This window comes from Arvicola amphibius, chromosome 3 (genome assembly GCF_903992535.2).
Source record: "Arvicola amphibius chromosome 3, mArvAmp1.2, whole genome shotgun sequence".
Taxonomy (NCBI): Eukaryota; Metazoa; Chordata; class Mammalia; order Rodentia; family Cricetidae; genus Arvicola; species Arvicola amphibius.
The window spans coordinates 165,131,348-165,155,558 of NC_052049.1; the positions used below are offsets into that span (position 1 = coordinate 165,131,348).

Below are 24,211 nucleotides of genomic sequence, written 5' to 3' on the forward strand. Positions count from 1 at the left end.
AATAGTTGTTAGATAGTCTTTGTCGTGATGAAGATGGCACTTTATAATGTTTCTGATCATAAAAATGTTAGAATCTTTTGTTTTGGTTTTGGTTAAGTACTAAGACTTTGTCAAAATGTTGCATTTAATAATTTAATAAAATTGTATTTTAAAAACTTGAGTGTTAGAGTACCTTCATGTATGAGCTATGTTGAGCCCAGAGTCTTTGGCAAACACACAACAGGGTTAGAGAACACATGAGATGGGGACTGGGGCTGAGGACTTTGTAAAACTTAGGTCCTCTTTCAGATACATGAACAGAGATGGTTCGAAGCAGAAATGATTGAACACTTGCCTTAAGGTGTCACGCGGTAACATGTAAGAAGTTTTTGTTTTGAGCATGGTGTTCCATGGTGTCTTTTCAGTCCATGCTGACAGAACATATGAGGACTACAGAAGGCCCTTTGCATCCCTGCTAGTCCATAGGTTTTCTTCTGACTGTCATTATACTCTGGGAAGTTTTTGCTTTGTGAGATTAGAGAGTGTTTGGATGGCTAATAGGTAGGGTTGGGGTTTTTGATTTGGAGATTTTTTTTTTTTTTTGGTGGTGTTAAGGATGCAACCCAGGATCTGTGCATGCCAGACTGACCCTGCTACTAAGTTGCATCTCCAGCCATTCTTTGAAAATATTTATTTATTTATTTATTTAAATATTTATTTATTTATTTCTTTATTTCTTCATTATGTATACAATACTCTGTCTATGTGCATTCCTGAAGAGGGCACCAGGCCTCATTACAGATGGTTGTGAGCCACCATGTGGTTGCTGTGAATTGAACTCAGGACCTTTGGAAGAGCAAGCAATGCTCTTAACTGCTGAGCCAACTCTAGCCCGGGTTGGGTTTTTTGAGAAATGATCTCCCTATATAGTCCAGAGTGTCTTCAAACTCACCTTATAGGGAGAACAGACCAGCCTCAAACCCACAGGGATATACCTGCCTCTGCTTCCCACGTGCTGGGATTGCAGGCATACGGCACCAAGTCTGACTTCATTGTATACTTTTGTAAATGTGTTTGGTGTAATTTTTTTTTGAGATAGGGTTTTTGTGTGTGTCTCTGGCTGTCCTGGAACTCACTCTGAAGACTAGGCTGGCCTCAAACTCACAGAGATCCACCTGCTACCCAAGTGCTGCGATTAGGGGCTGGAGAAATGGCTTAGCCGTCAAGAGCACTGACTGCTCTTCCAGAGGACCTGGGTTCAATTCCCAGCACCCACATGGCAGCTCACAACTTTCTGAAAATCCAAGTGGTTTGAGCCAACAATGCCCTGGGTTTTGTTTTTTTAATTTTTGAGACTGGGTTTTATTGATTAACTCTAGCTATCCTTGGAACTCGTTTGGTTAACAGCCTGACCCATCTCTGCCTCGCGAGTACTGGGATTAAAGGTGTATGCCACTACTACCTAGCTTGCTGTTTGTTTTTTATTCAAACCACTCTTAACTAATATTAAAATGTACATAAGAAAATATACATGTACGAATATTTGTATTTTGTATGCATGTATATACAAAGCAATGTCTGTGTGTGTGTGTGTGTGTGTGTGTGTGTGTGTGTGTGTACATAAATGCACACATATCACATGAAAGCCTGAATGCCTCTTTAGCCAGAAGAGGGCATTTGATTTCCTGCAATCAGAGTTAAAAACAGTTTGAGTTACCATCTTGGTGCAGGGAATAAAACTAGGATCCTCTATAATAGAAACCAGTGTTCTTAACCACTGGCCCATTCCAAAACTGATCCATATTTTATTATGAAATAAATCAATACTGATAAGACATATCAACATAAAGCTAAATTGGTAACATATCAACATAAAGTTATTTTGGGAACATCCATAATTAGATTTTAAATATTCTAAGCTCGTTACCAGTTTTTTTACTCATTTTTCTATAATTTCCCCTTAGTCCTTTTTTCTATCCTTCTTCTTTTTAATTAAAAAAAACACATTTATGTATTTTCTTTGCCTCTGTGTGCACACTAGCGTCCTGGCACCATGTGGACGTCAGAGGCTAACAGGACTCTGTTCTCTTCATCTATCCTCTGGGTCCCAACGCTGGAACTCAGGTTGTCAGGTCTTTACCCACTGATCCATCCCACTGGCCCTTCGTTTGTCCTCTTTCTAGGCTACAATGTTCAGTTTTATATACCTAGGGTTTCCTTGTGTAGCCCAGGCTTGCCTCAGACTTGAAATTCTTCTGCTGCAGCTTCACAAGGGCTAAGATGATTGGCCTGAGCGACCACCTCTGAGCAGCCTACAAAACATCCTCAGGAAATCTTTCTTCCATGGCCTATGTGGTAAGGCTTAGCTTATGTCTGGAAATGTTTCATTGACACCTACTAACGTGCTATTTTCACTGGGTTTGGGATTCTAAATCACATCTATTTTCTCTCATACCTTCAAGATATTGTTCTGTCCTGCTGTTCTTTGATGTATGTAAGAAGTCTCCTGAGAAAACAGGGGAAGATGCCAACATTTCCAGACTTTATAAGGGGGGCGGGGATGGGTTAAATTTATTTATCTCTCCAGCTCTCTTTGTCTTTCCTTTTTCTTTTCTTTCTCCTTTTTTCGATTTACAGAGGCTCATTCAAGTGAGACTGACCTCTAGGGTGGAATTACTGCTTCTTCCTCCATGGGGGCAGGTTCTAGGTGACCATCCAACACACTGGGCCTATCTTTGACAATTTTATGACAGCCCTTAATCTTGAGGAAATCTCTACCTGAATGTTTCACGTTAGTATTTTAAAGACCCTTTGCACAGAGATGGAGAAACACCTGTGCAGTTCACAAACCACGGGGCGGGAGAGGTGTTCCCAGATATCCTTAGGATGCTTGCACAGAGTCCCGGCTTCGATCCACAGCAGGCTGTAACTCGAGTGTGGTGGGACCCTCGTGAAACTCAAGCATTCAGTAAATTTTTCGCCGCATATGTTCTTTCTGTTTTTTTAAAAAGAATGTGTTTATTTTTATTTTAGTGTGTATAAATGTTTTGCCTGCATGTTTGTCTGTACAACGTGTCTTTGCATGTTGCCAGTGTAAGACAAGAGAAGGTATCAGATCCCCTGGAACTGGAGTTAAATATGACTGTGAGCAGCTATGTGGGTGCTGGGAATTGAACCCAGGTTTTGTGGAAGGAAACCACATGCTCTTAACCACTGAGCCATCTATCCACCCATGCTTGGTGGTTTTTGTTTTTGTTTTCTTTTGTTATTTTGCTTTTTGGCTTATTTACTTATTTATTTTGGCTTGAATTGATTTTGAGTCAGGTTTCTCCAAACAGGGTTTCTCTGTGTAGCAGACCTGGTTGGCCTAGAACTCCCTTCTGACAACAGGCAGGTTTCAGACTCACTGAGATCCACCTGTCTCTGACTCCCAAGTGCTGGGATTAAAGGTGTGTGCCACCACCACCCGGCTGCTTTTTTGGTTTTGAAAATGGTGTCCCAATATGTGACCCAGACTGGACTCAAACTTGAGATTCTCCCTCTCATAATGCTGGAATCACAATTTATCAATCACAGGACTCATGTACACAGTGACATTTTCTTCGAAATATGAAAACAAAATAAATAATTTGATCAGCACCGAGGTTAAGAGAACTGAATATTTGGGGAAGTGGAGGAAGCATCCTTTTCAGTGGTCATTATTTTAAGAGGGAAGAGACAGGACCTCTCTTTATAGTCTCCAAGTTCCTAGAGCTTTGTAGATCAGCCTGGCAAATTGTAGGTGGTCTTTGAAATTTCAGAACCACTCGAAAACAGGAATTCTAAACATCAGCTATATTAAAGTCCTATTCCGAATCTGTCAAAAAAAAAAAAAAAAAGCCGGCCAGGCGCTGCTGGCACACCTCTTTAACCCCAGCACTCCAGAGGCAGAGGCAGGCAGTTCTCTGTGAGTCCGAAGCACTCCTGGTCTACAAGACCTAGCTCCAGAATGGGCTCCAAAGCTACAGACAAACCCAGTCTCGAAACACCAAAAACATTAAAAATAAAAACCAAGCGGTGTTGGTACATGCCTTTAATCTCAGCACTCGGGAGGCAGAGGCAGGCAGATCTCTGGGAGTGCGAGGCCACCCTGGAATACTGAGATAGTTTCAGGTCAGCTAAGGCTGTTACACAGAGAAAACCTGTCTCGAAACACAAAAAATATAAAAAATAAAAGATACGAGGTATATTCTGGCTGCATTCGGCCAAAAGCATTTCTCAAGTGCAGCCTAGGCTACTGGAAAGCCCAGCCCACACTCCTGGGCGGAGCCTCTGAAATGGAGTGTCTGGGGGCGGAGCCTAGCGTGACATTTCACGACTTCACTTTCCGGTCCAACACTGGGGATTTAATTGACGTCCAGGGTGTATCCGGTGGGACGTGAATAAAGCTCAGGACTCCAGGGCCGGTGACTGCAGTCGCTCCTCCAGCACCAGAGCCAAGGTCCTCGCTGCACCTCTTTCCTTGATAACCTCAAGGAGCTATCAACATGCTGAACCCTGGCGCCGACCCTGCGTCCTGGTGGACACCTCAGCCACAAGGACCCAGCCCTGACGAGCAAAGCCGCTTCCATGAGCCCCAGGCGCCATCTCACCTGGAAGAGCCCGCAGGGTCGACCAGCAATGGGCCCACCTCCGTGGTGTTCCTGACAGCCGGCTGTGCCATGCAACTGCAGCTGGATGGCGTCGAGCTGCTGCTGGAGCCGGATCCCACCTCGGTCCTGCAAGTGTCGCTCCCTGAACACACCATCATCCTGGTGCCCGAGGGCCTCCAGGTTTCCGACCATCTTGGACAGCCTGGCTTCTTGTCCGCCAGCCCGCAGGGGGGCGCTGTCCTGGGAATGCCAGAGGGTGACCTCCTAGTCCTCCAGCCAGGAGCCTCCTGTGAGTACATTCTAGAAAATTCCTACCAAGAGGACTCCTGTGATGAGGATGTGGACTCTGACCTCCTGTCACCCTGCATGGATTCTCCAGCAGGTCAGGCAAGTGAACACTTTTCCTCCACCAACAGGATGCCCAGTCCTTGGCCTCAGGGCCACATCCCAGGACCGTATCTTTCGGGGCCCACCCCTAATGCAGAGCCATGTTCTCCAAGGTCTATCTGGGACCAGGACAGCTACCTGCTGGGACCCTTCCCCAGCTTATCCCTGCAGCCCCTGCCTCCATCTCCTCCTCGAAGTCCCCAAGAGCAGCGCCCTCCATCCTCTCCAAGGTCCCCATGCAAGGCCAGGAAGAGACTGTTCTGTGAATGAACTGCCCTGCACAAATCGGGATGCCACTCAAGTGAGAGACTGGCTGGCTTCCCAGCGCCAGCCATCCTGAGTGCTTCTGCACAGCCTACAGGGTTAGAAGGGCACTCTTGTGTTTTGAATTGGGCAGAATGCAGAATATTGCATTGATGGTTGACAGGAAAGTCTGGAGAGAAGATCATCGCCACCAGATCACGTGCTGATTGACACTCACCTGCATTTGGTCTTTGAATTGACTGCTTACTTGGACTTTTTCTATACAGAAGTCAACCTCGGGCAGTCCCATCAGTGCAATCCCGATCTGCCTGCCTCTGCCTTTTCAGGTCATAATTCTATGTTACAATAATTTGCTATAAGACTATATTGTTGGAATGATTAGAAGATTTCAAATTTATGGGTTTTGGTGTAACTAGAGTAGAGATATGTCTTATGTTGATTTGATATCCAACCAAATTTATTAATTTCATTAGTAATCTTATGTACCTTCTTTTGGGTGTTTGAATAAAACAATATCTCTACTAAGAATTTAGGGGCCTTTGACATATCTAAAACATATTTTTCCTAAACACTTACTATGAAATCGTTCAATTCAATTGAAGTGTATTTGTTAGGGACATTCCTATCATATAAAATGCAACTACTTAAATTTTATAATAGAATATTAGCTTTTCTGTAAATAGTTGTTAGATAGTCTTTGTCGTGATGAATATGGCACTTTATAATGTTTCTGATCATAAAAATGTTAGAATCTTTTGTTTTGGTTTTGGTTAAGTACTAAGACTTTGTCAAAATGTTGCATTTAATAATTTAATAAAATTGTATTTTAAAAACTTGAGTGTTAGAGTACCTTCATGTATGAGCTATGTTGAGCCCAGAGTCTTTGGCAAACACACAACAGGGTTAGAGAACACATGAGACGGGGGGCTGGGGCTGAGGACTTTGTAAAACTTAGGTCCTCTTTCAGATACATGAACAGAGATGGTTCGAAGCAGAAATGATTGAACACTTGCCTTAAGGTGTCACGCGGTAACATGTAAGAAGTTTTTGTTTTGAGCATGGTGTTCCATGGTGTCTTTTCAGTCCATGCTGACAGAACATACGAGGACTACAGAAGGCCCTTTGCATCCCTGCTAGTCCATAGGTTTTCTTCTGACTGTCATTATACTCTGGGAAGTTTTTGCTTTGTGAGATTAGAGAGTGTTTGAATGGCTAATAGGTAGGGTTGGGGTTTTTGATTTGGAGATTTTTTTTTTTTTGGTGGTGTTAAGGATGCAACCCAGGATCTGTGCATGCCAGACTGACCCTTCTACTAAGTTAAATCTCCAGCCATCCTTTGAAAATATTTATTTATTTATTTATTTAAATATTTATTTAAATATTTATTTATTTATTTCTTTATTTCTTCATTATGTATACAATACTCTGTCTATGTGCATTCCTGAAGAGGGCACCAGGCCTCATTACAGATGGTTGTGAGCCACCATGTGGTTGCTGTGAATTGAACTCAGGACCTTTGGAAGAGCAAGCAATGCTCTTAACTGCTGAGCCAACTCTAGCCCGGGTTGGGTTTTTTGAGAAATGATCTCCCTATATAGTCCAGAGTGTCTTCAAACTCACCTTATAGGGAGAACAGACCAGCCTCAAACCCACAGGGATATACCTGCCTCTGCTTCCCACGTGCTGGGATTGCAGGCATACGGCACCAAGTCTGATTTCATTGTATACTTTTGTAAATGTGTTTGGTGTAATTTTTTTTGAGATAGGGTTTTTGTGTGTGTCTCTGGCTGTCCTGGAACTCACTCTGAAGACTAGGCTGGCCTCAAACTCACAGAGATCCACCTGCTACCCAAGTGCTGCGATTAGGGGCTGGAGAAATGGCTTAGCCGTCAAGAGCACTGACTGCTCTTCCAGAGGACCTGGGTTCAATTCCCAGCACCCACATGGCAGCTCACAACTTTCTGAAAATCCAAGTGGTTTGAGCCAACAATGCCCTGGGTTTTTTTTTTTAATTTTTGAGACTGGGTTTTATTGATTAACTCTAGCTATCCTTGGAACTCGTTTTGTTAACAGCCTGTCCCATCTCTGCCTCGCGAAGTACTGGGATTAAAGGTGTGTGCCACTACTACCTAGCTTGCTGTTTGTTTTTTATTCAAACCACTCTTAACTAATATTAAAATGTACATAAGAAAATATACATGTACGAATATATGTATTTTGTATGCATGTATATACAAAGCAATGTCTGTGTGTGTGTGTGTGTGTGTGTGTGTGTGTGTGTACATAAACGCACACATATCACATGAAAGCCTGAATGCCTCTTTAGCCAGAAGAGGGCATTCGATTTCCTGCAATCAGAGTTAAAAACAGTTTGAGTTACCATCTTGGTGCAGGGAATAAAACTAGGATCCTCTATAATAGAAACCAGTGTTCTTAACCACTGGCCCATTCCAAAACTGATCCATATTTTATTATGAAATAAATCAATACTGATAAGACATATCAACATGAAGCTAAATTGGTAACATATCAACATAAAGTTATTTTGGGAACATCCATAATTAGATTTTAAATATTCTAAGCTCGTTACCAGTTTTTTTACTCATTTTTCTATAATTTCCCCTTAGTCCTTTTTTCTATCCTTCTTCTTTTTAATTAAAAAAACACATTTATGTATTTTCTTTGCCTCTGTGTGCACACTAGCGTCCTGGCACCATGTGGACGTCAGAGGCTAACAGGACTCTGTTCTCTTCATCTATCCTCTGGGTCCCAACGCTGGAACTCAGGTTGTCAGGTCTTTACCCACTGATCCATCCCACTGGCCCTTCGTTTGTCCTCTTTCTAGGCTACAATGTTCAGTTTTATATACCTAGGGTTTCCTTGTGTAGCCCAGGCTTGCCTCAGACTTGAAATTCTTCTGCTGCAGCTTCACAAGGGCTAAGATGATTGGCCTGAGCGACCACCTCTGAGCAGCCTACAAAACATCCTCAGGAAATCTTTCTTCCATGGCCTATGTGGTAAGGCTTAGCTTATGTCTGGAAATGTTTCATTGACACCTACTAACGTGCTATTTTCACTGGGTTTGGGATTCTAAATCACATCTATTTTCTCTCATACCTTCAAGATATTGTTCTGTCCTGCTGTTCTTTGATGTATGTAAGAAGTCTCCTGAGAAAACAGGGGAAGATGCCAACATTTCCAGACTTTATAAGGGGGGGCGGGGATGGGTTAAATTTATTTATCTCTCCAGCTCTCTTTGTCTTTCCTTTTTCTTTTCTTTCTCCTTTTTTCGATTTACAGAGGCTCATTCAAGTGAGACTGACCTCTAGGGTGGAATTACTGCTTCTTCCTCCATGGGGGCAGGTTCTAGGTGACCATCCAACACACTGGGCCTATCTTTGACAATTTTATGACAGCCCTTAATCTTGAGGAAATCTCTACCTGAATGTTTCACGTTAGTATTTTAAAGACCCTTTGCACAGAGATGGAGAAACACCTGTGCAGTTCACAAACCACGGGGCGGGAGAGGTGTTCCCAGATATCCTTAGGATGCTTGCACAGAGTCCCGGCTTCGATCCACAGCAGGCTGTAACTCGAGTGTGGTGGGACCCTCGTGAAACTCAAGCATTCAGTAAATTTTTCGCCGCATATGTTCTTTCTGTTTTTTTAAAAAGAATGTGTTTATTTTTATTTTAGTGTGTATAAATGTTTTGCCTGCATGTTTGTCTGTACAACGTGTCTTTGCATGTTGCCAGTGTAAGACAAGAGAAGGTATCAGATCCCCTGGAACTGGAGTTAAATATGACTGTGAGCAGCTATGTGGGTGCTGGGAATTGAACCCAGGTTTTGTGGAAGGAAACCACATGCTCTTAACCACTGAGCCATCTATCCACCCATGCTTGGTGGTTTTTGTTTTTGTTTTCTTTTGTTATTTTGCTTTTTGGCTTATTTACTTATTTATTTTGGCTTGAATTGATTTTGAGTCAGGTTTCTCCAAACAGGGTTTCTCTGTGTAGCAGACCTGGTTGGCCTAGAACTCCCTTCTGACAACAGGCAGGTTTCAGACTCACTGAGATCCACCTGTCTCTGACTCCCAAGTGCTGGGATTAAAGGTGTGTGCCACCACCACCCGGCTGCTTTTTTGGTTTTGAAAATGGTGTCCCAATATGTGACCCAGACTGGACTCAAACTTGAGATTCTCCCTCTCATAATGCTGGAATCACAATTTATCAATCACAGGACTCATGTACACAGTGACATTTTCTTCGAAATATGAAAACAAAATAAATAATTTGATCAGCACCGAGGTTAAGAGAACTGAATATTTGGGGAAGTGGAGGAAGCATCCTTTTCAGTGGTCATTATTTTAAGAGGGAAGAGACAGGACCTCTCTTTATAGTCTCCAAGTTCCTAGAGCTTTGTAGATCAGCCTGGCAAATTGTAGGTGGTCTTTGAAATTTCAGAACCACTCGAAAACAGGAATTCTAAACATCAGCTATATTAAAGTCCTATTCCGAATCTGTCAAAAAAAAAAAAAAAAAGCCGGCCAGGCGCTGCTGGCACACCTCTTTAACCCCAGCACTCCAGAGGCAGAGGCAGGCAGTTCTCTGTGAGTCCGAAGCACTCCTGGTCTACAAGACCTAGCTCCAGAATGGGCTCCAAAGCTACAGACAAACCCAGTCTCGAAACACCAAAAACATTAAAAATAAAAACCAAGCGGTGTTGGTACATGCCTTTAATCTCAGCACTCGGGAGGCAGAGGCAGGCAGATCTCTGGGAGTGCGAGGCCACCCTGGAATACTGAGATAGTTTCAGGTCAGCTAAGGCTGTTACACAGAGAAAACCTGTCTCGAAACACGAAAATATAAAAAATAAAAGATACGAGGTATATTCTGGCTGCATTCGGCCAAAAGCATTTCTCAAGTGCAGCCTAGGCTACTGGAAAGCCCAGCCCACACTCCTGGGCGGAGCCTCTGAAATGGAGTGTCTGGGGGCGGAGCCTAGCGTGACATTTCACGACTTCACTTTTCCGGTCCAACACTGGGGATTTAATTGACGTCCAGGGTGTATCCGGTGGGACGTGAATAAAGCTCAGGACTCCAGGGCCGGTGACTGCAGTCGCTCCTCCAGCACCAGAGCCAAGGTCCTCGCTGCACCTCGTTCCTTGATAACCTCAAGGAGCTATCAACATGCTGAACCCTGGCGCCGACCCTGCGTCCTGGTGGACACCTCAGCCACAAGGACCCAGCCCTGACGAGCAAAGCCGCTTCCATGAGCCCCAGGCGCCATCTCACCTGGAAGAGCCCGCAGGGTCGACCAGCAATGGGCCCACCTCCGTGGTGTTCCTGACAGCCGGCTGTGCCATGCAACTGCAGCTGGATGGCGTCGAGCTGCTGCTGGAGCCGGATCCCACCTCGGTCCTGCAAGTGTCGCTCCCTGAACACACCATCATCCTGGTGCCCGAGGGCCTCCAGGTTTCCGACCATCTTGGACAGCCTGGCTTCTTGTCCGCCAGCCCGCAGGGGGGCGCTGTCCTGGGAATGCCAGAGGGTGACCTCCTAGTCCTCCAGCCAGGAGCCTCCTGTGAGTACATTCTAGAAAATTCCTACCAAGAGGACTCCTGTGATGAGGATGTGGACTCTGACCTCCTGTCACCCTGCATGGATTCTCCAGCAGGTCAGGCAAGTGAACACTTTTCCTCCACCAACAGGATGCCCAGTCCTTGGCCTCAGGGCCACATCCCAGGACCGTATCTTTCGGGGCCCACCCCTAATGCAGAGCCATGTTCTCCAAGGTCTATCTGGGACCAGGACAGCTACCTGCTGGGACCCTTCCCCAGCTTATCCCTGCAGCCCCTGCCTCCATCTCCTCCTCGAAGTCCCCAAGAGCAGCGCCCTCCATCCTCTCCAAGGTCCCCATGCAAGGCCAGGAAGAGACTGTTCTGTGAATGAACTGCCCTGCACAAATCGGGATGCCACTCAAGTGAGAGACTGGCTGGCTTCCCAGCGCCAGCCATCCTGAGTGCTTCTGCACAGCCTACAGGGTTAGAAGGGCACTCTTGTGTTTTGAATTGGGCAGAATGCAGAATATTGCATTGATGGTTGACAGGAAAGTCTGGAGAGAAGATCATCGCCACCAGATCACGTGCTGATTGACACTCACCTGCATTTGGTCTTTGAATTGACTGCTTACTTGGACTTTTTCTATACAGAAGTCAACCTCGGGCAGTCCCATCAGTGCAATCCCGATCTGCCTGCCTCTGCCTTTTCAGGTCATAATTCTATGTTACAATAATTTGCTATAAGACTATATTGTTGGAATGATTAGAAGATTTCAAATTTATGGGTTTTGGTGTAACTAGAGTAGAGATATGTCTTATGTTGATTTGATATCCAACCAAATTTATTAATTTCATTAGTAATCTTATGTACCTTCTTTTGGGTGTTTGAATAAAACAATATCTCTACTAAGAATTTAGGGGCCTTTGACATATCTAAAACATATTTTTCCTAAACACTTACTATGAAATCGTTCAATTCAATTGAAGTGTATTTGTTAGGGACATTCCTATCATATAAAATGCAACTACTTAAATTTTATAATAGAATATTAGCTTTTCTGTAAATAGTTGTTAGATAGTCTTTGTCGTGATGAAGATGGCACTTTATAATGTTTCTGATCATAAAAATGTTAGAATCTTTTGTTTTGGTTTTGGTTAAGTACTAAGACTTTGTCAAAATGTTGCATTTAATAATTTAATAAAATTGTATTTTAAAAACTTGAGTGTTAGAGTACCTTCATGTATGAGCTATGTTGAGCCCAGAGTCTTTGGCAAACACACAACAGGGTTAGAGAACACATGAGACGGGGACTGGGGCTGAGGACTTTGTAAAACTTAGGTCCTCTTTCAGATACATGAACAGAGATGGTTCGAAGCAGAAATGATTGAACACTTGCCTTAAGGTGTCACGCGGTAACATGTAAGAAGTTTTTGTTTTGAGCATGGTGTTCCATGGTGTCTTTTCAGTCCATGCTGACAGAACATACGAGGACTACAGAAGGCCCTTTGCATCCCTGCTAGTCCATAGGTTTTCTTCTGACTGTCATTATACTCTGGGAAGTTTTTGCTTTGTGAGATTAGAGAGTGTTTGAATGGCTAATAGGTAGGGTTGGGGTTTTTGATTTGGAGATTTTTTTTTTTTTGGTGGTGTTAAGGATGCAACCCAGGATCTGTGCATGCCAGACTGACCCTGCTACTAAGTTACATCTCCAGCCATCCTTTGAAAATATTTATTTATTTATTTATTTATTTATTTATTTATTTATTTATTATTCATTCATTATGCATACGATACTCTGTCTATGTGCATGCCTGAAGAGGGCACCAGGCCTCATTACAGATGGTTGTGAGCTGTGAATTGAACTCAGGACCTTTGGAAGAGCAAGCAATGCTCTTAACTGCTGAGCCAACTCTAGCCTGGGTTGGGTTTTTTGAGAAATGATCTCCCTATATAGTCCAGAGTGTCTTCAAACTCACCTTATAGGGAGAACAGACCAGCCTCAAACCCACAGGGATATACCTGCCTCTGCTTCCCACGTGCTGGGATTGCAGGCATACGGCACCAAGTCTGACTTCATTGTATACTTTTGTAAATGTGTTTGGTGTAATTTTTTTTGAGATAGGGTTTTTGTGTGTGTCTCTGGCTGTCCTGGAACTCACTCTGAAGACTAGGCTGGCCTAAAACTCACAGAGATCCACCTGCTACCCAAGTGCTGGGATTAGGGGCTGGAGAAATGGCTCAGCCGTCAAGAGCACTGACTGCTCTTCCAGAGGACCTGGGTTCAATTCCCAGCACCCACATGGCAGCTCACAACTATCTGAAAATCCAAGTGCTGGAATTAAAGGTTTGAGCCGAAAATGCCCTGGGTTTTTTTTTTTTAATTTTTGAGACTGGGTTTTATTGATTAACGCTAGCTATCCTTGGAACTCGTTTTGTTAACAGCCTGTCCCATCTCTGCCTCCCGAGTACTGGGATTAAAGGTGTGTGCCACTACTACCTAGCTTGTTGTTTGTTTTTTATTCAAACCACTCTTAACTAATATTAAAATGTACATAAGAAAATATATGAGAAAGAAAGTCAGGACCGTGAGGGAACCTCCATCTGGCGATAGATGAAGAAAATGACTGAGCCCCACATTGGAGCACTGGACTGAGCTCCCAAGGTCCTGATGAGGAGCAGAAGGAGAGATAACATGAGAAAGAAAGTCAGGAACGTGAGGGGTGCGTTCACTCATGGAGACGGTGGGACAGAACTAATGGGAGATCACCAACTCCAGTTGGAATGGGACTGATGGATCATGCGACCAAACCCATCTCTCTGAATGTGGCCAACAGCGGGGGCTGACTGAGAAGCAAAGGACAATGGCGCTGGGCTCTGACTCTTCTGCATGGACGGGCTCTGTGGGAGCCTTCTCAGCTTGGTCGATCACCTTCCTGGACCTGGGGGGAGTTGGGAGGACCTTGGTCTTAGCATAGAGTAGGGAACCCTGATGGCTCCTTGGCCTTGAGAGGGAGGGAGGGGAGGTATGGGTGGAGGGGAGGGGAGGGAAGGGGGAGAAGGAGGGGAGGGAAGGAGGAGGAGGAGGGGAGGGAAGGGGGTGGAGGAGGGAAGGAGATGGAAATTTTTAAATAGAAAAAAATAAACCATGAGAAAAAAAAGAAAATATACATGTACGAATATATGTATTTTGTATGCATGTATATACAAAGCAATGTGTGTGTGTGTGTATGTGTGTGTGTGTACATAAACGCACACATATCACATGAAAGCCTGAATGCCTCTTTAGCCAGAAGAGGGCATTCGATTTCCTGCAATCAGAGTTAAAAACAGTTTGAGTTACCATCTTGGTGCAGGGAATAAAACTAGGATCCTCTATAATAGAAACCAGTGTTCTTAACCACTGGCCCATTCCAAAACTGATCCATATTTTATTATGAAATAAATCAATACTGATAAGACATATCAACATAAAGCTAAATTGGTAACATATCAACATAAAGTTATTTGGGGAACATCCATAATTAGATTTTAAATATTCTAAACTCGTTACCAGTTTTTTTTACTCATTTTTCTATTCTTTCCCCTTAGTCCTTTTTTCTATCCTTCTTCTTTTTAATCAAAAAACACATTTATGTATTTTCTTTGCCTCTGTGTGCACACTAGCGTCCTGGCACCATGTGGACGTCAGAGGCTAACAGGACTCTGTTCTCTTCATCTATCCTCTGGGTCCCAACGCTGGAACTCAGGTTGTCAGGTCTTTACCCACTGATCCATCCCACTGGCCCTTCGTTTGTCCTCTTTCTAGGCTACAATGTTCAGTTTTATATACCTAGGGTTTCCTTGTGTAGCCCAGGCTTGCCTCAGACTTGAAATTCTTCTGCTGCAGCTTCACAAGGGCTAAGATGATTGGCCTGAGCGACCACCTCTGAGCAGCCTACAAAACATCCTCAGGAAATCTTTCTTCCATGGCCTATGTGGTAAGGCTTAGCTTATGTCTGGAAATGTTTCATTGACACTTACTAACGTGCTATTTTCACTGGGTTTGGGATTCTAAATCACATCTATTTTCTCTCATTCCTTCAAGATATTGTTCTGTCCTGCTGTTCTTTGATGTATGTAAGAAGTCTCCTGAGAAAACAGGGGAAGATGCCAACATTTCCAGACTTTATAAGTGGGGGGGGGGGGGGAATGGGTTAAATTTATTTATCTCTCCAGCTCTCTTTGTCTTTCCTTTTTCTTTTCTTTCTCCTTTTTTCGATTTACAGAGGCTCATTCAAGTGAGACTGACCTCTAGGGTGGAATTACTGCTTCTTCCTCCATGGGGGCAGGTTCTAGGTGACCATCCAACACACTGGGCCTATCTTTGACAATTTTATGACAGCCCTTAATCTTGAGGAAATCTCTACCTGAATGTTTCGCGTTAGTATTTTTTTTTTTTTTTTTTTGGCTTTTTCGTGACAGGGTTTCTCTGCAGCTTTGGAGCCTGTCCTGGAACTAGCTCTTGTAGACCAGGCTGGTCTCGAACTCACAGAGATCCGCCTGCCTCTGCCTCCCGAGTGCTGGGATTAAAGGCGTGCGCCACCACCGCCCGGCTTTCACGTTAGTATTTTAAAGGCCCTTTGCACAGAGATGGAGAAACACCTGTGCAGTTCACAAACCACGGGGCAGGAGAGGTGTTCCCAGATATCCTTAGGATGCTTGCACAGAGTCCCGGCTTCGATCCACAGCAGGCTGTAACTCGAGTGTGGTGGTACCCTCGTGAAACTCAAGCATTCAGTAAATTTTTCGCCACATATGTTATTTCTGTTTTTTAAAAAAGAATGTATTTATTTTTATTTTAGTGTATATAAATGTTTTGCCTGCATGTTTGTCTGTACAACGTGTCTTTGCATGTTGCCAGTGTAAGACAAGAGAAGGTATCAGATCCCCTGGAACTGGAGTTAAATATGACTGTGAGCAGCTATGTGGGTGCTGGGAATTGAACCCAGGTTTTGTGGAAGAAAACCACATGCTCTTAACCACTGAGCCATCTATCCACCCATGCTTGGTGGTTTTTGTTTTTGTTTTCTTTTGTTATTTTGCTTTTTGGCTTATTTACTTATTTATTTTGGCTTGAATTGATTTTGAGTCAGGTTTCTCCAAACAGGGTTTCTCTGTGTAGCAGACCTGGTTGGCCTAGAACTCCCTTCTGACAACAGGCAGGCCTCAGACTCACTGAGATCCACCTGTCTCTGACTCCCAAGTGCTGGGATTAAAGGTGTGTGCCACCACCACCCGGCTGCTTTTTTGGTTTTGAAAATGGTGTCCCAATATGTGACCCAGACTGGACTCAAACTTGAGATTCTCCCTCTCATAATGCTGAAATCACAATCTATCAATCACAGGACTCATGTACACAGTGACATTTTCTTCGAAATATGAAAACCAAATAAATAATTTGATAAACACCGAGGTTAAGAGAACTGAATATTTGGGGAAGTGGAGGAAGCATCCTTTTCAGTGGTCATTATTTTAAGAGGGAAGAGACAGGACCTCTCTTTATAGTCTCCAAGTTCCTAGAGCTTTGTAGATCAGCCTGGCAAATTGTAGGTGGTCTTTGAAATTTCAGAACCACTCGCAAACAGGAATTTTAAACATCAGCCATATTAGAGTCCTATTCCGAATCTGTCAAAAAAAAAAAAAAAAAAAAAAAAAAAGCCGGCCAGGCGCTGCTGGCACACCTCTTTAACCCCAGCACTCCAGAGGCAGAGGCAGGCAGTTCTCTGTGAGTCCGAGGCAGGCCTGGTCTCCAGAATGGGCTCCAAAGCTACAGACAAACCCAGTCTCGAAACACCAAAAACATTAAAAATAAAAACCAAGCGGTGTTGGTACATGCCTTTAATCTCAGCACTCGGGAGGCAGAGGCAGGCAGATCTCTGGGAGTGCGAGGCCACCCTGGAATACTGAGATAGTTTCAGGTCAGCTAAGGCTGTTACACAGAGAAAACCTGTCTCGAAACACGAAAATATAAAAAATAAAAGATACGAGGTATATTCTGGCTGCATTTGGCCAAAAGCATTTCTCAAGTGCAGCCTAGGCTACTGGAAAGCCCAGCCCACACTCCTGGGCGGAGCCTCTGAAATGGAGTGTCTGGGGGCGGAGCCTAGCGTGACATTTCACGACTTCACTTTCCGGTCCAACACTGGGGATTTAATTGACGTCCAGGGTGTATCCGGTGGGACGTGAATAAAGCTCAGGACTCCAGGGCCGGTGACTGCAGTCGCTCCTCCAGCACCAGAGCCAAGGTCCTCGCTGCACCTCGTTCCTTGATAATCTCAAGGAGCTATCAACATGCTGAACCCTGGCGCCGACCCTGCGTCCTGGTGGCCACCTCTGAGCAGCCTACAAAACATCCTCAGGAAATCTTTCTTCCATGGCCTATGTGGTAAGTCTGTTTATGTCTGGAAATGTTTCATTGACACTTACTAACTTGTGCTATTTTCACTGCGTTTGGAATTCTAAAATCACATCTATTTTCTCTCATTACTTCAAGATACTATTATTCTTTCTTGCTGTTCTTTGATGTATGTAAGAAGTCTCCTGGGTAAACAGGGAAGGGTGTAAATGGGAGTAATGGGGAATGGAACATTAGGGGTAGGGATGGTACAGTTAGGGGAACTATGGAGAGGGAGAGCAATGAAAGACATATCCTGATAGAAGGGGCCATTATGGAGTTAGTGAGAAACCTGGTGCCAGGGAAACCTCCAGGAACCCACAAAGATATCTTCAGTTAATACTCCTAGCAACAATGGCTATGGTCCCTGCACTTCTGTAATCAGATTGGTGACTACCCTAATTGCCACCGTAGAGCTTTCACCAGTAACTGATGGAAGCAGATGTAAAGATCTGTAGCACAGCTTGGGTTGAACAGAAAAGAAGATGATGATATAGGCAAGCAGAGTCAAGATCATGATGGGCAAATCCCCAGAGACTGACGTCCTTAGCCTTTGGGAGCTTATGGACTCTAGAATAAGAACTAGGGTGTCTGCATGGGACTGACCTAGGTTTTCTACATGTGGGTCACAGTTGTATAGGTTCTTTTTGTGTGGTCCCAAGCAATCTGTCCTTGGTTCATTTGCTGACTTTTTAGAACCCATTCTCTAATGTGGGTGCCTTACTCAGTCTTGAAGCAGTGGGGAAGAGCTTGGTCCTGCCTCCAGCTGATATGGCAGGGCTTTTTGATTACCCCATAGGAGGCCTTACCCTTTCTGAGAAGTGGGTGGGGTAGGCACAGGGGCAAGAGGAAGGAAGGGAAACTGTGGGTGGTATGTAAAATAAGTAAAAAGTTTAAAATTATACAAATAAAATATGAATTTTATCAACTTGAATAAAGTCTCTCTGTTCATACTGCTGTGGCTTTGTAATTAATCTGCTCACTTTCATGTTGGCGAGTGGTCAATAGAATTAACCAGACTAGCTTTAATATAAAATATTCAGCTTTAATAAAGGAAAGAAAGGGGGACTTACAAAGCCTGGGTTCCAGCGAGGAGCACAGGAAAAACAAACGCACACAGATGTTTTATAGACTATTTGTGGCCCCGGGGCGGAGGGGGGACACACACCCCACACACAAGGTGATTGGCTGAGCCTCCCATCACTTTCACATTGATGAGGTTAGTCATTTGGGACTCAGTGAACTGCATCTTCGGGTTAATTCCTGCTTCAAGTCTCAATATATTAAATGCCTCACTGGCCTAGGGATGTAGCTCAGGAGTATGAATCCCAAGTCTCTATACAAAAGAGAAGAATAGAAATTGCTCTTTTAGGCCTCCAAACCTCTCTCCAGTCTCTTCAGGAAGGAAATGGTGTCCTGTTCCATGATGTGTTCCCCATGTCTCTGTCTATATTGCCATAGCCTTGATTGTAACGTGTTTTTCTCTTACCGTTAGCTGGTGCCTCATCCTTTTCAAAATTCTGCTTGTTTTTCTTATAAGACAGTATTCCCTTTACTGGTGCCTTGTTCATTTAAAAACATCTAACTAAATGTTCTTTAAACTCAATTGCTCTGGGACTGGAGAGATGGTTTAGGGCTTCAGGGCACTGGCTGCTCTTCCAGAGGACTCAGGTCCAATTCCCAGCACCCACATGACATCTCACTATCTCTAACTGCAATTCCAGGGGATCCAAAGTTTTCTTCTGGCCTCCTTGGGCACCAGTCACTTATATGGTACAGTAACACTCATACAGTTAAAACATTATATATTATATGTATGTGTAAACATATATGTATGTCAGCTCATGCACCAATTGTCTCTGAAGATTCCCTGAGGCCATTAGGTTTAGGTATTAAGGAAACTGTGGAATTTAATCTTTTATTTTATTTTATTTTATTTTTGGTTTTTCAAGACAGGGTTTCTCTGCAGCTTTAGAGCCTGTCCTGGAGCTAGCTCTTGTAGACCAGGCTGGTCTTGAACTCACAGAGATCCGCCTGCCTCTGCCTCCCGAGTGCTGGGATTAAAGGCGTGCACCACCACCGCCTGGCGGAATTTAATCTTTTGATGTAAACTAAATGAAAACCTAATTTTTCCCTAACCACAGACAAGACCAATTAATACTCATTGAATTCTCTTGGCCCTAGGCTGACCTTGAAGGTGACATTCTAAGAACTATTAGGATGTCCCCAGCCTTCCAAGTATTCATATTATAGGTGTGTAATACCATAGTTGGCTAAGGACTTACATTTCTTTGGGTAAAAATGATCAATCTCATACACATATTGATCACAATATCCTAAATTATAGATATCAAAATTTAAATAAACTATCCCAGGAAAATACTTACAGATAGGCATAGACTTCCTAACAATAACCCTCCCCCCCAGTGCCAAGCATAAGAATAAGAAACCTCTCTCCAAGTTTTTGGTGAGGGAATGCAAGAGATTCTAATAACATAGGTTATTGCCACTGTCCTCAAAGCCTCCCAGAACTCAAAGGTAAATGCAATTGCTAAACATGATCTAGACTCTAGACACAGGAACTGAGCAGGAACTGACTTGGAAGCCTCCCCTTTAATGACTAGTGCTCATTGCATCCAGAAATGCCTTGTAAGCTACCCACTGGAGAAAGCAAACAATAGCTCTAATCAGATGTAAGTAAGCCTAGGAACCACAACAGAGACCAATATGGAGAGATATCCCCAAAGGGTACAATAATCACATTTGCCACTTGGCAGCTACCAACAACTGTGCAATTGCACTTAAAGCCTGCTCAGTATGAGGCCATTCGTACACAGTATTGTAAACCTAATCATGGCTAATGGACCCTAACGACAGTTACTTTCCTAACAGTATAACTTCTGGCTGCATTCTAAATATTTACCCTCATATCCATGGATAAATGTAGCTCTTACTCCATATCAAAGAAGCTTCTTTTGCAACAGATAGTGTTCAATTCCAATTGATACTAGTTGTATTGATCTACAATACAACTTCTACAACAAAAGCTCAGGGAACATCATGGAAGAGGGAGCAGAAAGATACTGAGAACCAGGTGAACATGGTGGTCCATGCCTTTCATCCCAGCACTCAAGATTCAAGATCTCTGTGACATAATCACATAATAAGTTCTAGGCCATCCAGTGATATATGGTGAAACACTCTCTCAAAAAAAAATAAATAAATAAAAAGAAAGAAAATAAAAGCCAGAGAACCTGGACATCTGCTATGAGATATTATGTTCCATATGACAAAAAAAAGCTACACCCTTGAAATCTCCAAATGACGGTCACCTTAAAAAGGCCTGCACAGTGACAACACCAGCTGACACATCAATGAGGATGAGGGAAATCTCACAAGGCCCTGCCCCCAGATGAAGAACTGCAGGCCATAACTGGCTGCCGAAAGAGTGAGTCAGTCTTCTTCCGGGATAAGCCCCGCAAGTGGTTCATCCGAACCCCAGCCCTAAATCAACATGGAAGCAACGCTAAATGGAGTCAGCAGACTGTGTTTATATGTACATGTAAAGATGCACATGTAGCAATTAAAGAAGAGGTCAGAAATTTGAGGGAGACACAAGAGGAGTTAGAGGGAGGGGGGTAGAAATGATGCAAAAATAGTACTCATGGATGAATTCACAAAAAAAAAAAGGTTAAAAAGAAGAAAGGGGGCTGGAGAAACGCCTCTGCCTGTAAGAGCACTTGCTGCTCTTCCAGAAGACTCAGGTTTGATTCCCAACACCCACACTGTGGCTCATCCTCAGGGTATGCAGTGCTCTCTTCTGGAGTCCATAAAACAGTACACGCATGTAGTACACAGACATACATACTGGAAAAAGACCCATACATACAAAATTATAAATTTTAAATAGATCATAGTGCAGTCCTTGCTATTCAGGAAGCGTGTACACAATTGTTCCACTTTACTGGTTTTTTTATTACTTTAAAAAAATAACAATCCAAATCCCCACTCCCTCCCCTTCTCCAACACTCCTCCTACTCCCCTCCCACTCCCTCTATACACCCTTCTACCTCACCCCCTCCAATCCTAAGAGAGGGCAATGCACCCCGCTCTGTGGAAAGTCCAAAGCCCTCCTCCCTACTACATCTAGGTTGAGCAAGGTATACATCCAAAGAGAATAGGATCCCAAGAAGCCAGTACATGCAGTTAGAGACAAATCCCAGTATCACTATCAGTTTTTAAAGTACTTTTTAGTCTAGTGGTGGTAGCTAGCACATACCTTTAATCCCAGCACTTGTGAGTCAGAAGCAGACAGATCTCTTGAGTCTGCCTGGTCTACAGAGCAAGTTCCAGGGCTACACAGAGAAATCCTGTCTCAAAGAATCTAAAAATTAAAACTTAAAATCAGGGGGAAAAAAACCCATATTTTATAAAGCTGGAGAAGAGAATTTTCTATTTAGTTTGGGCAGTGGTTCTCAACCTTCCTAATGCTGAGACCCTTTGTTACAGTTCCTCATGTTGTGGTGACTGCCCAATCATAAAATTATTTCATTGCTACTTCATAACTATAATTTTTTGCTGTTGTAAATCATAATTAAATATCATGAAGGATGTCTGTTATGTGACCCCTATGAAAGGGTCATTGGACCCCCAGGGTTGCGACCCACGTGTTGAGAACCACTGATTTAGAGGCCAAGAACAAGCAAGAAAATCTGCTGAATTCAGCTCTCGGCATAGCATGAAGCCACTTTTTTCTGGTGCATGACTTTGATTCCAGTACTTGGGAGTTGGAAGCACTCATTACACAATCAAGTCCAGGAAGCGTAACATATAAGAGACCCTTTCTCAAAAAGAAAAAAGTTTTTTATTTTCATTTTTCTATTTTTTTCATTTTTTACTTTTTTTGAGACAGGGTTGCTCTGTAGTTTTGGAGCCTGTTCAGGAACTAGCTCTTTTAGATCAGGCTGGCCTCAAGCTCATAGAGATCCGCCTGCCTCTGCCTCCCGAGTGCTGGGATTAAAGGTGTGCGCCACCACCGCCCGGCCCATCGCCCATTCTCTAAACACAAGGTGGGAAACGCTAACGCAATTTTAAATGGTATTTAACTGAGGTCGGGCAGGGTTAAGGAGCGCAAATTTTTCAGTGACTTTTTTTTGTTGTTTGTTTTGGTTTTTGTTTTGTTTTGTTTTTTGTTTTGTTTATTTTTCGAGACAGGGTTTCCCTGGAGTTTCTAGAGCCTGTCCTGGAACTAGCTCTTGTAGACCAGGCTGGCCTCGAACTCAGAGGTCCGCCTGCCTCTGCCTCCCGAGTGTTGGGATTAAAGACGTGCGTCACCATCGCCCGGCTTCAGTGATCTTTTGAACACCCGAAAACACAGGCGTTCTAGTCACTAGCCATCTTGAAATTCTATTCCTGGTGGGTCAAGCGGTGTGACCTGTTCTGCTTCCAATAGGCCAAAAAAAGTATTTCCCAAGTACAGCCAAGACTATTGGTCAGTCCGACACTCTTGGGCGGAGCCTCCAGGACGCTGTCTCCCGAAGGCGCAGCCTAACGTGACCTTTTCCGTCTTGACCCGGGTTCCGGTTCACCTTTTGAAAACTAATTGACGTCTTTGCGTGCACGAGATCCGAGATTTCCCTGCACTAGGCGGAGCACAGGTGCCCAGAGCGCCAGACAGCAGCCGCCCTGTCACACCTATCCGCGCTGCACTCCGCGCCTGTCCAACCCCGCATCACCACCAACATGCTGGGAGTGCGGCCCCTCAGCCCCGGTGCCGACCCCGCGCCCTGGGGCACACCGCAGCCACAAGAACCCAGCCCTGACAGGCGACGCCGCCTCCAAGAGCCCTCCGCGACACCCGGCCTGGAAGAGCCCTCAGGGTCCGCCAGCGATGCGCCCACCTCCGTGGTGTTCTTGGCCGCCGGCTGCGCCATGCAACTGCAGGTGGATGGCGTCGAGCTGCTGCTGGAGCCTGATCCCACCTCGGTCCTGGAAGTTTCGCTCCCTGAACACACCATCATCCTGGTGCCCGAGGGCCTCCAGGCTTCCGACTATCTTGGACAGCCTGGCTTCTTGTCCGCCAGCCCGCAGGGGGGCGCTGCCCTGGGAATGCCAGAGGGTGAACTCCTAGTCCTCCAGCCAGGAGCCTCCTGTGAGTACATTCTAGAAAATTCCTACGAAGAGGACTTCTTTGAAGAGGATGTGGACTCTGACTTATTGTCACCCTGCATGGATCCTCCAGCTGATCAGGCAAGTGAGCACTTTTCCTCCACCAACAGGGTGCCCAGTCCTTGGCTTCAGGGCCACATCCCAGAACCATGTCCTTCGGGGCCTTCCCCTAATGCAGAGCCATATTCTCCAAGGTCTATCTGGGACCAGGACAGCTACCTGCTGGGACCCTTCCCCAGCTCAGCCCTGCAGCCCCTGCCTCCATCTCCTCCTCGAAGTCCCCAAGAGCAGCGCCCTCCATCCTCTCCAAGGTCCCCATGCAAGGCCAGGAAGAGACTGTTCTGTGAATGAACTGCCCTGCAAAAGTCCTGATGCCACTCAAGTGAGAGATTCCTCTTCCCCAGATGCAAGACACTTAGTCACCTTTTTAGGACTAAAAGTGCCACTCTCGTTGACCTAAAGTACCACTGACTTTTGCCGCCAGCCTTAACAGATTCCTAGAAGTTCTAGTGGTAAATTATCAACACTCTCTGTTTACTTGTTAATTCTCCAACCAAGAAATAAGTAATTTCTTATCTCTTGGTGTCCTTTATTGTTTTCCTCATGCGTTTTTGAAGAGTTGGACAACAGTCAACTCCTTGGTGTTTTGGGCTGTTCTCTTGAGAAATGGCCCAGTACCGTGATGAGCTATATTTACTTACTTGAATATGTAGTGTTCTCAGCAATCTCCAAAGCTACTGGTAGAATCTTCCTTTTCTGTCTCTTCTTTGTAGATGAGATTTACGTTG

General features: G+C 44.3%; 3 protein-coding genes across 3 annotated transcripts; all 3 read left to right on the top strand.

The window, feature by feature from the left end:
- The first annotated feature begins 4,505 nt into the window (after positions 1 to 4,505).
- LOC121677137 (proline-rich protein 23A3-like) lies at positions 4,506 to 5,267 on the top strand. Its single transcript, XM_042054739.1, has one exon. It carries the CDS (start codon positions 4,506 to 4,508, stop codon positions 5,265 to 5,267), a length of 762 nt encoding a protein of 253 aa, XP_041910673.1.
- Positions 5,268 to 10,450: 5,183 nt separating this feature from the next.
- LOC119809456 (proline-rich protein 23A3-like) lies at positions 10,451 to 11,212 on the top strand. Its single transcript, XM_038322261.1, has one exon. It carries the CDS (start codon positions 10,451 to 10,453, stop codon positions 11,210 to 11,212), a length of 762 nt encoding a protein of 253 aa, XP_038178189.1.
- An 11,785-nt stretch (positions 11,213 to 22,997) lies between these two features.
- Positions 22,998 to 23,774, top strand: LOC119808730 (proline-rich protein 23A3-like). Its single transcript, XM_038321131.1, has one exon. The coding sequence runs from the start codon at positions 22,998 to 23,000 to the stop codon at positions 23,772 to 23,774; it is 777 nt and encodes a 258-aa protein (XP_038177059.1).
- Positions 23,775 to 24,211: the final 437 nt, after the last annotated feature.

Coding starts and splice junctions, on each gene's coding strand:
- LOC121677137 (XM_042054739.1), top strand. CDS start 4,506: ATGCTGAACCCTGGCGCCGACCCTGCGTCCTGGTGGACACCTCAGCCA.
- LOC119809456 (XM_038322261.1), top strand. CDS start 10,451: ATGCTGAACCCTGGCGCCGACCCTGCGTCCTGGTGGACACCTCAGCCA.
- LOC119808730 (XM_038321131.1), top strand. CDS start 22,998: ATGCTGGGAGTGCGGCCCCTCAGCCCCGGTGCCGACCCCGCGCCCTGG.